Source organism: Carlito syrichta, unplaced genomic scaffold (assembly GCF_000164805.1).
Source record: "Carlito syrichta isolate Samal-C Ts95f unplaced genomic scaffold, Tarsius_syrichta-2.0.1 Scaffold135706, whole genome shotgun sequence".
Lineage (NCBI taxonomy): Eukaryota > Metazoa > Chordata > Mammalia > Primates > Tarsiidae > Carlito > Carlito syrichta.
The window spans coordinates 335,146-350,731 of NW_007079802.1; the positions used below are offsets into that span (position 1 = coordinate 335,146).

At 40.7% G+C, this 15,586-nt stretch overlaps 1 protein-coding gene across 6 annotated transcripts in view; it reads left to right on the forward strand.

Moving 5' to 3' along the window:
• The window catches only part of TSC1 (tuberous sclerosis 1), a 48,410-nt gene that overhangs the window by 23,112 nt on the left and 9,712 nt on the right, over positions 1-15,586 (forward strand). For 4 of the 6 annotated variants that reach the window (XM_021708282.1, XM_008049515.2, XM_021708283.1 and 1 more), the window contains 10 exons: positions 953-1,097; positions 2,463-2,617; positions 2,988-3,061; positions 9,651-9,826; positions 10,505-10,629; positions 10,950-11,061; positions 11,372-11,490; positions 13,111-13,180; positions 13,850-13,954; positions 14,233-14,791. In XM_021708282.1, coding sequence (XP_021563957.1) covers positions 953-1,097; positions 2,463-2,617; positions 2,988-3,061; positions 9,651-9,826; positions 10,505-10,629; positions 10,950-11,061; positions 11,372-11,490; positions 13,111-13,180; positions 13,850-13,954; positions 14,233-14,791 — 1,640 coding nt within the window. Of the gene's footprint in view, positions 1-952; positions 1,098-2,462; positions 2,618-2,987; positions 3,062-9,650; positions 9,827-10,504; positions 10,630-10,949; positions 11,062-11,368; positions 11,491-13,110; positions 13,181-13,849; positions 13,955-14,232; positions 14,792-15,586 lie in introns of all 6 variants that reach the window. The other 2 variants (XM_008049514.2, XM_021708284.1) reach the window with 2 other exon arrangements.

Consider the following 15,586-nt stretch of genomic DNA (forward strand, 5'->3'; position numbering starts at 1 on the left):
CTGCTATAGCTAGTCAGGGTTGATTCATTATCCATTGGATGTTAAATGTCCTCAATTAGCCTAAAGTTATTTGACTTGATATTTAAACTATAGACATGGTCAGAGGTTTCTGTATTTTTAAAAATTTACTGATCTCTAAATACTGCTGTGAAGAGAGCCATTAAGTTGACTTGTTGGTGCTATACTAATTTCTTCTTCGATTATACTTCTGTTGTAGTCCTTTTAAAATAGTGTTACTTGTCAATGTATAGTAGAGTGCAGTGTATAGTAGATATATAGTAGAGTGCAGTGGCATGCTCACGTCTATTGCAGTCTCAGTCTGCTGGGGTCAGGTGATCCTTCTACCCTAGCCTTCCATATAGGTGGAACTACAGGCATATACCATCACACCCGGCTAATTTTTTTATTTATTGTAGAGATGAGATCTCACCAAGTTGCCCAGGCTAGTCTCAAACCTCTGGGCTCAGGAAATCCTTTCATCTCTGGCTCCCAAGATACTAGCATTACAGGCATGAGCCTCTGCGCCCAGTTGTTAATTGACTTAACACAAAGTAAATACCTTAGGATTTGGTTGAATGAATGAAAACAGAGCAGCATTCCTGCGTTCTGTCAAAAAGCTATTTCTTGTGCTTTCATCCAAGTGCTGTAAATAGGGCATCCTAAGGCTTCAGGACTGGGTCCCCAAGTCAGTTTAAACTCACTATCTGATGCACCTGTGTAGTGTAAGTGTATCATAAATGGTCCTCACAGACTCATTACAGTAGAGCTGGATCTCAGTGGTTTTCCTGGTGAGTCATTTTAATGTCTCCTCATTAGGGGCAGGGAAATGAGGATGTACATGAACTTCTTATTTGTGATTCCCTTAGTATTTAGACCCTCTTCACATATTGTGCAGTTCTGATCCTGGTGCTGTATCTGACAAGTGTTTCTTGTGTGACGTTTCCTCCTGCAGATGGACACTGATGTCGTGGTCCTCACTACAGGTGTCTTGGTGTTGATAACTATGCTACCAATGATTCCACAGTCTGGGAAGCAGCACCTCCTTGATTTCTTTGACATTTTTGGCCGCCTTTCATCATGGTGCCTGAAGAAACCAGGTACAGATCTCCTTATATGTTGTATGACACTACAAGATAAATGTTTTCATTGTTGATTAACTGCCCATATACTGGAAGGGATGCGCATATAGAACTTTATAGCTGAAATGAGTGATTTTCACTAGATAGATGAGGAAATCCCTTGGGTGCGTCCACTATAGGCACATATAAGAAGCATGACTATTGAGATGCCCTCCTTGTTCTTTTCACTTAAAACGATTAGTTGTCAGAGAAATGGAGTGGTAGGATGTAAAACTTCCTGCTTTTTAGTAAACTGCAAAACAACCTTCATCTATCTTGTAGCACTACAGGACTATGCTTGTAGAACCTTTTTTTCTTCCTCTGCTGCTCTGTTGTGACACAAATGTCGGGTTCTAAGAATCTGTACTTTGTATCTGTCGAGGGAGGAGGGAAATGCAGCATGTCCTGATTAGCGTTCCAGTTTCAAAAGCAGTGGGATTTTTTTTTTCATACCGGCAGGTAGCATGGCTCTATCAGAGTGATTCTGAAGCTATAAGCATGTGAAATTCAGATTCTTTGAGTAATCCCAGCATGAGCTATTCCTTTCAAAAGGATGAATATGTCAGGCTTGTGAGACAGAGTGCCGTGGCTTCCTGCATAGGACTAAATCCCAAGCACAGGCTCATGTAGGGGCCAGCTTGTTTGGTGGGATCTCCTTTGGGAGAAGGGAATTGTCTGTCCCTATTGTGGAGGACCTTTCCATGGACAGAGGTTTCCACAGAATCTAGGTCAGGCTAAACTCACTGGGTTTTCAATTTCTCCCACTCTTAGCTCTTGAAGCTAATTTCTGGATAATAGTTTTTTTCATTCTATAGTTATAAGTCTGCAAAACTAGGGCTATATACTGATTTTAAAAGATTCTGAACTGTTCATTCCACAAATGTATGCTTGTTATACACCTGGTCCAGTGCAAAGCACTGATGATCTGAGGTAAGACAGTCCTTTACTCAAGAAACTCACACTGAATTCGACAATGGAGAAGTATAAATTTTAGGGAGGACAACCATTATTAAAGACAGTTCAATATCGCGAGATTGTCTGGGGTCCTTTCTGAGGGGAGGCTGGAGAGGATGGCAGAGGTGAGATCAGGAAGAGCCTTCATATATCACAATCAGTGGACTGGAGTTTATCCAAAGGCTATAGGTAGCCACCGTTAGATTTGAAATAGGGGTGTCTGCTGTGTTCAGATTTGCAGTTTGGAATACCACTCTGACTTCCTGTCTTTGGACTGGGTTGGGAGTATACGTAAGGGATAAGTCATGCTGGCAGCCATGTATTCATGTCTATTTGCACACCTCAGTCTTGTGTCCCACTAAGAGGCTCCTCAATGGGCTCCTTTTGTAGGCCACGTGGCAGAAGTGTATCTCGTCCATCTCCATGCCAGTGTGTATGCGCTCTTCCATCGCCTTTATGGAATGTACCCTTGCAACTTCGTCTCCTTTCTGCGTTCTCACTATAGCATGAAAGAAAACCTGGAGACTTTTGAAGAAGTGGTCAAGGTAAATTAAAACCACTCACTTATTTGATATTTAGATGGCTGCACTTACATTTTTTTGTATTAAATGGTCGGCTGGGAAATTTTGGAAAGAAATTCAGCATTCCCCAAGCCCTCTCCGCCCCTCCCCCATGCCATCTCTAGGCATCCACTTTCTCTCTTTATAGATTTGCCTATTCTGGACATTTTATATAAGTGGGATCATATAACATGTTGTCTTTATGAGTGGTTTCTTTCACTCAGTGTAATATTTCAAGGTTTATTCATGTTGTAACATGTCAGTACTTCATTTCTTTTTATTGTCAAATAGTCCATCGTTTGGGTATACCACAAAGATTCAGCCCTTTCTAATTTGTCAACCCAAACTCTTCTAGCCAATGATGGAGCATGTGCGAATTCATCCGGAATTAGTGACTGGATCAAAGGACCACGAACTGGACCCTCGAAGGTAAAGAAACGAAACTATCTAGTGATAGAATTTTCAAGAATCTCTTGAGAAACTGAAAATGTGATCTAGGAGATACCCCTGTTGGGGTCTTATTTGGGAATATGGGTTTTTTTACTTACAGAAGCATTCCACTTGGATGAACTTACTGTACTGCTAAAATTTGTATGAGCCTGAAATTTGGCAGAGTGGAGGAAGTTGTCGCACAGGTGTGGGTCCTCCAGATAGCCTCACACCTCCGTGGTGCCAGTGATTGTTCGAGGAAGGAAGTGAAATGTGTGACTGAAAACAAGTGGATTCTAGAAAATGTGTGAGTGGGTGCGGTGGCTCATGCCTATAGTCTTAGCACTTTGGGAGGCGAGAGGTGAGAGGATTGACTGAGCCCATGGGTTCGAGACCAGCTTGGGCAACTTGGCGAGACCTTATCTCTACAATAAATCAAAAAATTAGCTGGGCATGGTGGCACATTCCTGTAGTTCCAGCTACTCGGAAGGCTGAGGCAGAAGGATTGCCTGAGCCCAGCAGGTCAAGGCTGCGGTGGCTGTGAGCATGCCACTGCACTTCAGCCTGGCGGCAGAGTGAGACTCCAACTCAAAAAAATATATATATATATAGATGGAGTGGTGGGACTCCCTAAGGCCCTTTCTCCATCCTCTGTAGCCAGGTGACTTCCAGCCTCTGTGGGGCCCTGCAGAAGTTCTCAGGTTGGTTCGCTGGAGAAGCTGAACCATGAAGCTCCTAATGTGAGGATTCTAGGCATGAAGGAGATTGGGACTGAGGGTGAAACTGAAGGAGGAAGTAGAAGAAATTTACAGACTGAGCTGTGGGAGGCTCGGCTCCTTCCTTCTACTTTTCTCTGGTTGGCAGCCAGGCTTGCACTTTCCAGTTAGGGGATTGAACCTTTTTTGGGGACACTGACCCACAGATATTGATATATGGGGATCTCCCACTGAAAAAGTTGACTCATTTCCTGATGCTCCTACAGAAAGCCTCACCTCTCCATAATCCCTACCTCTGCCACACAGAGTCCAGGCATATATTATATTTGGAGAAGTATTTTAAAATGTGCATGTACAGTTTAATAATAATACACAAACATGTGTAGCCAGCATCCAGTTTAAAAAATAGAATATTACCAGTACCTTAGAAGCCCTCTGTGGGACCGACCCTCTTTCTCCCTATTTTCTGTCCTATTTCAGAGACAGCTTATCATTCTTACTTTTGTATTAATCATTCTCTAGTTTTTAAAAAATTGTTTTACCACAAGTATTTTGTTTTGAAAAGCCAGTTGATTAGGAAGCAAAGCCTAGCTAAGGGAAAGGCAGTCTTGTCAGTTAGATGAACATTTCCTGGAGACGAGTAGAAGAACAGAGTATCTGAGTCTTGGTCAAGACAAGCTAAGTTCACCTTCCTTGAGACTTTATAGCCCCTTCTGGGAATTCAGTGTATGAGGTCACAAGTGAGCTGGGAAATGTAAGGCTTACTCTCATCAGAGCATCTGGCAAGGCTCTTAGCAAGGGCTGGGTACTGGATGTGCTGCCGAAATATGGCAGAGGGAGGAGGCTGTTCTGAGTTGGCTACTTCCAGCTCTCAGGAATAGGTCAGGGCCACATCCTTCTGTGGGATCAAATCAGTGTTCTCAGCTGATCTGGCAAAGAAACATGAGTGGGAACTTCATCAGTATGTAGTTGAGACAAGCTAAGTACAGACAGGAGTCACCTTGGTTATGAAGATGGTACAGGGCAGGAACCTTCAGGATGGCTGGCAACTTGCCTATCTTAGCAGTTGTGTTCTGACCGGAACTGGTTGTCACTTGTGCCTGGCACCCAACTGTCACCCTGCTCTCTTGGGCTTCCCTTCACCTCCCCCCTGTGTAAGATCTCTTACTTCTGTAGCTCATGTCTTCTTTCTTTGATTACTCTTGTCTTGATGAAACATGTCCTCTGATATTCTGAGGAAGGATGCAGTTGTTTGGCTGGGTGTAGACTTCTAGGTTGGGATCAGTCTCATTCAGTAATTTGAAGGCATTATTCCATTATCACCTTGCTTCCAGTGTTGCTGTTGAAATCCAAAGACATTCTGACTTTTGATCATGTGTATTTGCTATATTTTTCTTTATGGGAGCTGGTAGAGTGTTCTGTTTGTTGTCATGCTTTTCTGAAATTTCCTAGTGATGTTCCTTGTGTGAGTCTATTCTCATTGTTCATTCTAGCAGCTCTTTAAGTTCTACAAAATTTTCTTTATTTTGTGCTTGATTTCCTTTCCTCTTTCATATTTGTCTTTCCTTCTAGAAATCCTAGTATAATCATATATTGACAATGTTTTAGTCCATGATTGACTGAATAGATGATGGTGGTCCCATAAGATTACAATACTTCCAGCCTGGGCAACTTGGTGAGACTTCATCCCTACAATAAAAAAAAAAATTAGCCAGGCATGGTGGCACATGCCTGTAGTTCCAGCTACTTGGAAGGCTAAGGTAGAAGGATCGCCTGAGCCCAGTAGGTCGAGGCTGCAGTGGCCGTCAGCATGCTACTGCACTCCAGCCTGGGTGACACAGTGATACTCCAACTCAAAAAAAAAAAAAAAAAAAGATTATAGCACTGTATTTTTACTGTACCTTTTCTATGTTTAGATACACAAATACTTTCCATTTTGTTACAGTTGCCTACAACAGGTTTGTAGCCCAGGAGCAATAGACTATATGATATAGCCTAGGTGTGTAGTAGGCTGGACCATATAACCTAGGAGTCTACTAGGCTGTACCATCTACTTTGTGTAAGTACACTCTATGATGTTTGCACAGTGATGAAATTGCCTAATGACTCAGTTTTCAAAAGGTATCCCTGTCATTAAGCAACACATAACTGAATATATACATATGGGGAGAGAGTTTTCTTTTGCCTTTGTAATTTGTTATTTCTGAGCTGCTTTCTTTTCTATTTTCTGTTCTTTTTACATCTTTGAGGCTTCGGAAAGCATCTGATAATCTGTTTATGTTTGGATAGGGAGACTAAAAAGCTTTGTTCACAGGGGCGGGACTTGTTCTGAGCATTTGTTGGAGATACTGATGCCGGTATTATTTTCTTCTTGAGCTGATCACATTTTTTAGAAAAGAATCTTTTGATCTACAGGCTAGTAAAGGTCTCACTGCTGCTGAGGGGAAGGAAGGGCGTGGTAACGAGAGGTTGGCGGTCTTGGCATTCAGAGCATATATGCTCACTTAGCCCCTTTGTTTGGAATGCTCCTAACTATTTCTAGAATACCTCATTCAGACCTCATTTTTTAACTTTCTAGAGAACCATCCAGATTTCTGGAGAGAAAAGAGCTATCATCTGGGAGTGTAGAGTTGGGGAAGGGTCCAGGGGCTCTAACTGCTCCTCTAGCAGTTTTTATCCTGTCTTCCATATTTTAGCTGCCCTCATCTGCCTGCCGCTCACCCCCAGTTCCAGAAGTATCTGATGCTATAAATTCTTCAGCATCGTAAGGATTCTGCAGTATAATCAGGTTGGAAATTGCTTTGAAACAGTGGCAGTGTAGGATTCCACTTTCTTGGATTGCTGTCAGTTACCACCTGCCTGTGGGCTTTCTGGTTTCAAAAACTGGTGCTATTCTCTCTTCACCTGTTCTTCTTCTCTTTGTGGGCTTATATATAAAAACAAACAGGCATGTCATTACTGTAGACAGTGGGATTTTTGGAGGTTGTACAATTGGGTCTATGTATTCAACCAACTATGTTAAATGGGAAACCTCCTCATTTACAGAACCTCACTCACCTTGGCGTTTCACAAAAGGAGATCAACTGTTCTTTGAAGAAAGTTTTACCTTGAGAGACAGAGACTAACATAAGAAGGAAAAAAAGAAGCTAGAAAGAAACTGATGATAGAGTAGAGGAAAGTATCCACAGGAGCTACAGCGATAAGGCATTTGTGCATGCATCAAGGTCAGGGTGCCACGGAAAAGGAACATTTGAGACTAAAGAAAGAACTCTTAAGTTGAAATTCAGAGCCAAAATACACATTTCAATAAAAGAATTAGAAGATAAAGTTGAGAACATCTCAGAAAGCAGAAGCAAAGGATAAGGATGGGGAGTATGAGAAGAGTAGAAAAGTCCAGGAGGTCCAACATCCAATAAAAAAGAAGGTTTAAGAAGACAGTAGAGGCTAGACATGGTGGCTCACGCCTATAATCCCAGTACTTTGGGAGGCTGAGATGAGAGGATTGCCTGAACTCATGGGATCGAATCCAGCCTGGGCAACTTGACGGAGACCTCATCTCCACAATAAATCAAAAAATTAGCCAGGCGTGGTGGCACGTGCCTGTAGTTCCAGCTACTTGGATGACTGAAACATAAGGATCGCCTGAGCCTAGCAGGTTGATGTGGTGGCCATGTGCATGCCACTGCATTCCAGCCTATGGGACAGAGTGAGACTCTAACTCAAAAAAATAAATAAGTAAATAAATTTTTAAAAACACTTAATAAGAGTCAGAAAAAAAGAAAAAAATAGCTGGGCTTGGTGGTGGTCACCTGTAGTCCCAGTTGCTTGGGAAGCTGAGGCAGGAAGATCCCTTGAACCCCAGAGTTTGAGGTTATGGTGAGTTATGATCACACTACTGCATTCCAACCTGGGCAACAAAGTGAGACATTGTCTCTTTAAAAAATGAAAGAAACAAAGAAGAAATAAGGATGTTGTTAGCATCTGAAACACCTCAAAATTGAGAGAAAGGTTTGTAACTTTGAATTCTATACCCAGCTGAATTGCCTGTCAAGTATGAGACACTTTTAGGTATGCAAGGACTCAAATTTCCCTCCTGTATATCCTTTCTCAACTAACTACTTAGGCATGTGTCCACCAATATGAGAGTAAAATCAAGAAGGAGGAAGACAGTTCAGGAGACTGGGCCCCGACTTACGATCATGGTAGAAGAAAGTGTTAGAACGAGTGCTGCACAGCAGTGCTGAGAACAACTGGTTCCGAGTGATGTAGGAGGGAAAGCACTTTGAAAGGGAGCTCTTTAGGGAGAGAAGGAGGTTACATGTATCCTAGCAGATTCTTTGCATTTCTTTATGTAGAAGTTATATTGGGCGTTGTTTCAGAGCTGTTAGAATAAGTTTAGGAAGAATTAGCAATAGATACACAGAAGATAGAGGAAAAGAAACAGAAAAATGAAAACTGCAGTGTAAACTAAGGCAAACTAAATTGAACAAGAAAGGAAATATTATCATAGTTTACTCTTTGGCTCAGTTGTGAGTAGTATTTACGTAGTCATAATAATAATTATTGAAATCGATGTTGGAAAAAAACAAAACAATGATATTGTTATTTTGAGAGCATTAGGGAAGAGAGAAAAGATATATGTAAGTGACCTCGACCTCACCTTTCATAATAGTAAGTTTATTGATGATGTCTACAGTTTATAAATCCAGAACCTGAAAGCTTAGTGTAATACTTTAGAAATATAGAAGTAGGATCATCATTCAGCTAACAGAATTGGAAGCAGCTGCTAGAGTGGCTACAGGGGAGAGGGATGGGAGGTACCCTTTAGTACTATATTGACTTTTCAACTACCGTATTTCATTGAATCTAGGATAGCATTGAATATGTGATGCACTTATATTTTATGTACATCTGAGAAAGAAAAAAATGCCAAATAAACCAGCACACAATTGATTAGACTGAAGTTCCCAGTTTTAGAGCTATTAAAATATGAAAAGTTCATTTAAGAATCAAGGAAATCCTGTAAGTGCATATATTACTTTGATTAAAACATTTAAATGTATTCTGATTTTATTATGATTCTCATTTTCTTCCCTAAACTCAATCTTCTTTGTGTACACATGCATCCTGACTCTTGCTCTCACTTAATCACTTTCCAGTCATGCTGAGAATGTGTAATGAGGAGTCTGCCCTATAACACATATCCCACAGACAGTGAGGACCCGGGCAGTGATCAAAGGTGCAACCCTGAAATTGAACGTCTTGCCCCTTGGGGAAGCCTTCTATTGTCCCCATGCCCTGGACACCTTCATTTCCGTATTTAATACCACATTTTCAGCATGTAAGATGTGTACAAAAATGGTGTAGGATCACGTGTTGTTAGGATAAGCTTATGGAGTGCTTTTAGTGTTGCTGTACTGTGCTTTGTAAACCTTAGAACAGAGGCTGTGAGTCTCTGGAGTTACTAACCACTTAGAAGCACATAGATCTCTTTGGGAGGGCGAGGCTGGAGGATTGCTTGAGCTTAGGAGTTTGAGACCAGTTTGAGCAACATGGCGAGACATTGTCTCTACAAAAATAAAAAAAATTAATCAGGTGTGGTGCCTAGTCTTTTGTTGATACATTTTTTGTTGCAAATTGGTTTATGTTAGCTTGTTATAACCATTGTAAGAAGATAAGGTATAGGTTTGTGAAAATGAATGGCTAATTGTTTATATTCTAGTACTGTTTCTTACTTGAGCTGACATGCATCTCCCTTGTTCTTTGCTGTCATAATTTCTGTGGCTGGCACTGAGCTGGCACTCTTAAGTATTTAACTGACTTGATGGGATGGATTACCATTTGCATTTTTTGACTTTTGTTTCCTTTTCTAGGTGGAAGAGATTAGAAACTCATGACGTTGTAATAGAGTGTGCCAAAATCTCTCTGGACCCTACAGAAGCCTCATATGAAGATGGCTATTCTGTGTCTCACCAAATCTCAGCCCGCTTTCCTCATCGTTCCACTGATGTCACCGCCAGCCCTTATGTTGACACACAGAATAGCTATGGTAAAAAGTGACTTTGGTACTTATCTGTTTTACAACTTTGTCTCTGGAAAGCATTGTTTATCTTTGTTGGCTTTCTTTTCTTAGAGTAAGACTTAGTTCATTTCCTAAGAACTTTTCTCTAAATAGTTTAAATTTTAATTTGCCTCCATTTTCTTATAATTAATTTATCCTTCAAGTTTAATTTAAATGTCCTTGATCAGTCCTACCTGATAGTATGCAACAGACTTGGTGATATGTCTTCAACACTTAACAATGAAAATAGAATCAGGTTCACTTCTAGGGCCCACCTTATAAGGGAATCTTTCTATTTTCCAGATATTTGGAGTGAGGTCCTCTGAGCTGTAGCTCTGATACAGTTTGAATGAGTCTGGGCAGTTTGGAATTGGATTAATTTAAAACTCTAGGCTTCCTCTGTGGATCACGTACCCACTGAAGCTGTCATCCATATTTTACCTTTTCAAGTTATCCTGGGGCTTAACTAAACAACAACTCTTACTGAACTTTATTTCCAAAGAGCACTTAACAAGACTTTTAAATGTTACTACTTTGTGCCCAAGGATGTCAGAAATGTTTTAAATATAGGGAATTGAGGCTTACTGAATGGGATAGAAAACCATTTTTTATCAGAACATTCTAAAGTCACAGACTAACCCCCTGTGTTCTTCCCTTTTGTCTTAGGGAATGCTACTTCTACCCCTTACTCTACTCGGCTGACGTTGTTAAACATGCCAGGGCAGCTACCTCAGTCTCTGAGTTCCCCGTCGACACGGCTGATATCTGAGCCCCCACAAGTATGGAGTCAAGTAGTGTATCTGTCCTCTCCTCTGCTATCTGGTGACTGTTTGGGTCAGGAATTAGTATATGGTTGGGAAAACATCACACTGCTCATTTCAGGAGTCACTTTTAAGGATCCATATTAGCAGAGAAAATTACTGTTTGCCTCTTGGATCCATCTTGAAGTCTTGACTTACAGAATGCAACTTGTCTCTTGATAAAGCTTTAATAAGATGCCCTTTTCTAGTTGAAAAGGATAAATGTAATCTGAATGTTGGTTGTGGATATAAACTTTGCAGATGACTCCAGGTTCATTTGCTATTGTTGATGGGCTTTGTTAACTTCCCAGGCTACTGTTTGGAGCCCATCTATGGTTTGTGGTATGACCACTCCTCCAACTTCTCCTGGAAATGTCCCACCTGATTTGTCACACCCTTACAGTAAAGTCTTTGGTACAACTGGTATGTATGTTTTAGGTTGGATTTGATTGGTTGGTTTTGGCATGTCTTTTATGATAGAAGGAGCTGTTTCTTAGATTAATAGTGGGTTTGGGGGCCACTTGCAGTTGTAAACCTGTTTTTAACACTTAACGTAAACTTCTGGGGCTTTCAAAATGTGTAAAGTAAACCTAAAAGAAAAAGAGAGATTTAGATTCCTAGGAAATTAACTCTAGTAGCTTTATGCATAGTAATAGGCTGGAAAAAAAATCAGCAGTTTTTCTCATCGTTAAGTTCAATGTTCATTTATGTTCTGCCCTTTGTCTCTGAGCAGGTGGAAAAGGAACTCCTTTGGGAACCCCGGCAACCTCTCCTCCTCCAGCCCCACTCTGCCATTCGGATGACTATGTGCACAATTCACTCCCCCAGGCCACAGTTACGCCCCCCAGGAAGGTGTGTACCAGCATGCCTGCAGTCCCTTTGCCCAGGCACTCGTTTGCAGGCCTTACTTTGTGAAGCTTGATTGGGACAGATAGAATTCTGACCCAAAAAGCAGTGGGTTTAAATCAGAATAAATGAAAGTAGACTAACTAGCACCTCTCAAGGTGTGATCTGCTGCTTCCTGGGGTCCCAAAACCCTTTTATGGAATCCAGCAGGATCAAACCTACTTTTATAGTAACGCTAAGCTATTTTTTGCCCTTTCCACTGTGCTGGCAACTGCACTGATGACCCAAAGACAATCAGGAGCCGGGGGGGGGGGGGTGATGGCAACTTAGTGTGAATCAAGGCACACACCGAGCTATCCTAATAGGCCTTGGCTTGTTCCTTCACATGCTCCTTCAGTTACAATAAATCTATATTAAGCAGTAAAAATTATCAATTTTAATCAGTCTTGGCCCCTGAGAACACATGTTTAATATTCTTTGTGACAAAATAGGAAATATGCATGAAGCATGTTTGCTACATATCAGAGTATGATGATGATCTCAGGTACTTTTGTGATTATTTGAATTGAGAGCAGAATTAGCTCCTTTTTTTCATGGAGCACCAGTTTTATTTGAAAGAACAAGTGACTTACAAGCTGGTTATTCAGACTTGAATATTTTGCAAGCAGTTTCTCAAATGATGAACCAAGTCTGTCACTTTAAGATAAACAACTAACGGTATTTGTTGCCAATGATAAAATTCAACTTTCAGGTGAAAATTAGGATATTAAAAAACTTGTATCTAACACGAACTTGATAGTTTCTCCAAGACTTTTGTGTCATTGAAAAGTCTTGAGAAGCTTGGTTAATAATTTGATTTTTTGATGTTGTATAATGAAGTGTTTCAACATTTGGAAGATCCAAATAACCTGGTGAGCAAATGTTTTCTAAATATCCAATGTATGATGTTACAGAATCCTGCATAGGTAAAAAGTGCATTCAGAGTACAAGGATTTTAACACAGTGTGAAAGTTAATTGGTGTGGTTTCACATCCCACTTTGTAACTAGCTTTCGAGAAGCCACCACTTGTCAAGTTTTGATGTAATATCAAAGCTGATTACCCACAGAAAGTCTATTAACATATATTTACTTTTTGCAATTACATATCTGTGGGGCTCCAGATTTTTCTTCTATATTTCAGCCAAAATAAAATTTTTTACCAGATTGAATGTGGAGGCAGATATGAGAATCTTGCTACCTTTCATTAAACCCCATGTTAAAGAGATTGCAAAAATGTATAACAGTTCAACTTTTCTCATTAAATGTATTTTTGTTTTTGAAAATATATTTATTTTTCATAAAATATATATAATTTACATAAGCATTCAGTGGATTTGTTATTTTTAAGGGAATTAAATATTGTCAAAGTTTCTTGGTTTTAATTTTAATACATTGATGATCAATAGATGTAATCACACCAACAAAAGCTCTTGGGGTTCTCAAATCATTTTTAAGACTTTGAAGAAGGCATCCTGAGACCAAGCAGTTTGAGAATCACTGGGCTGACCTTTAAACTCCTTTACAGTATGCTAGCGAACATGTACACGATTTTTGCCTTGTGATATGAATGAAACTTATCTTTTCAGGAAGAGAGAACAGATTCTGCAAGGCCATGTCTACATAGACAACATCATCTTGCGAATGACAGAGGATTAGGTAAAATCTCTGGATCATGATAAGCCTTGCTTGTCTCTTCTAATTGGGTTATATGTGTTTAAAATCAAAGTTATATGGAAACGAGGTTCTAGAATACCACAAAACACTGAAGCCTAGAGATAATGAAAAAAGTCTTTTTTTTTTTCTTTTTGAGTCAGAGTCTCACTCCATTGCCCAGGTTGGAGTATAGTGGCACACTCATGGCCACCCCAGCGTAGATCTGCTGGGCTCTGGCGATCCTTCCATCTCAACCTTCCAAGTAGATGGAACTACAGGCTCACACTACCACGCCCGGCTAATTTTTTGATTTATTGTAGAGATGAGGTCTCACCAAGTTGCCCAGGCAGTCTTGAACCCACGGACTCAGGCAATCCACTCACTTCAGCCTCCCAAGGCACAGGATTACAGACTGAGCCATCAAGCCTGACCTTCTTGGAGATATTAAGGACTGGGGATTTTATTTCCTATGGGATTATTTTTGGTACCTTTAATTATATTATCTGTAACATCTTGGCCTTTTGTAGTAACCCCAGGAAAGAGCCATTTTCAGCCTTCTCTGTTGAGCAGAAAGAATTATTATAGACATGTCCTATTACAATGTAAGCAATTTTATACTTGTAGGGATTACAGTGTATTTCTTTGACTTTAGTTTTATTTGTTTCTCTTTAGAAGAGCTATCAGGCAGCAAAGGTGCTGTCACTCTAAGTGATCTTCCAGGGTTTTTAGGTGATTTGGCCTCTGAAGAAGATAGTATTGAAAAAGATAAAGAAGAAGGTAACGTATGTGGGATTGCTGTGGGATGATAAAACTTGACCCTCATTCTGCTGTAAAATTGGAATTTAGTGTCAATGCTCATAAACTTGCTTGGTTTTTCTTCCCTTGGGGGAATAATATGAGTATCTTAGTCTAGAACCTGTGCCAGGTAAAGAGATACCACTTTTATCCCCCCTCTGTTTGGTCCTGGTACATGGCAGCATGCAACCCCAAACTGCCTGGCCTTTCCCAGGTTGAATATTTACTCAGTGTTCTCTTCTTTCCCTTCCTCCTCTCAGCTGCAATATCTAAAGAACTTTCTGAGATCACTACAGCAGAGGCCGAGCCCATGGTTCCTCGAGGAGGTTTTGACTCTCCCTTCTACCGAGATAGTCTCCCAGGCTCTCAGCGGAAGACCCATTCAGCAGCCTCCAGTGCTCAGGGTGCCTGCGTGAACCCTGAGCCTCTGCACTCCTCCCTGGACAAGCTTGGGCCTGACACACCAAAGCAAGCCTTTACTCCCATAGACCTCCCTTGTGGCGGTGCTGATGAAAGCCCTGCTGGAGACAGGGAACGCCAGACTTCCTTGGAGACCAGTATCCTCACTCCTAGCCCTTGTAAAATTCCACCTCAGCGGGCAGTGGGCTTTGGGAGCGGGCAGCTTCCCCCGTACGATCATCTTTTTGAGGTGGCCTTGCCAAAGACAGCCCATCATTTTATCAGCAAGAAGACTGAGGAACTGTTAAGGAAAGCAAAAGGAAATGCCGAGGAAGATTTCATGCCCTCTACCTCCCCCTTGGAAGTACTGGACAGGCTGATACAGCAGGGAGCAGATGCACACAGCAAGGAGCTGAACAAGTAAGGGGCTCTGGCTCTTTGTGTTTAAACATTCCTTTGTATCCTAAATTACAGAAAGCGCCAGGGTGGGAACAAGAAACACCCAGAGACAGCTGGTTCTCTACTGTTTTGTCAGGCATCCTAGTCTGTTGCCTTTTCATATACATGACCATTATATATGCACATTAAATTGGATAGTTCTGTACATAGCAGGTCATTTCAGAATTAAGTCTTTTTTGTATCGTGATCTTGCTGCAGATAAGGCCGTTTTGTGTCACTGTTCCATGAGAACACTAAAGTGCTTTTACTTTTGCTCTCTGAAATTTGTAGGCTAAAAATGAAGTTGTGGTACTTTAGAGAATATAAGAATTTTTGTCACAGGATTTTCCTCTCTAGTTACAGGTGATTACTTTTAATTTTGGTATCAGGTGCCTCGTTAGCGCAGTAGGTAGCACTCAGTCTCATAATTTTGGTATCATAGTTTATTTGGTAGAAGATAAAATCAGCATTTTATAGAGGTTCATGTGACCTGATCCAACCCCTAATCCCAAGATGTATAAGGTTTCCTAGAAAGAAGTCTGTCTTGAGACACTGTTTTCAATCCTTTTTAAATTATCCTTTTCAAAGGATGTCCAGAGAAGGAATAAAGGAAGTAATTAGTCCAGAGCTTGAATTATATGCCATTTTAAAATAGATGCTTGGGGAATGTTAATTTTTATTTTTCTTCTATATAATATCTTAAGGTAGAATTTGACAGGAATTTTTTTTTAAATGAGATTTGGTATGATAGAGTCAGGTAAATTACCTACTTTTTCC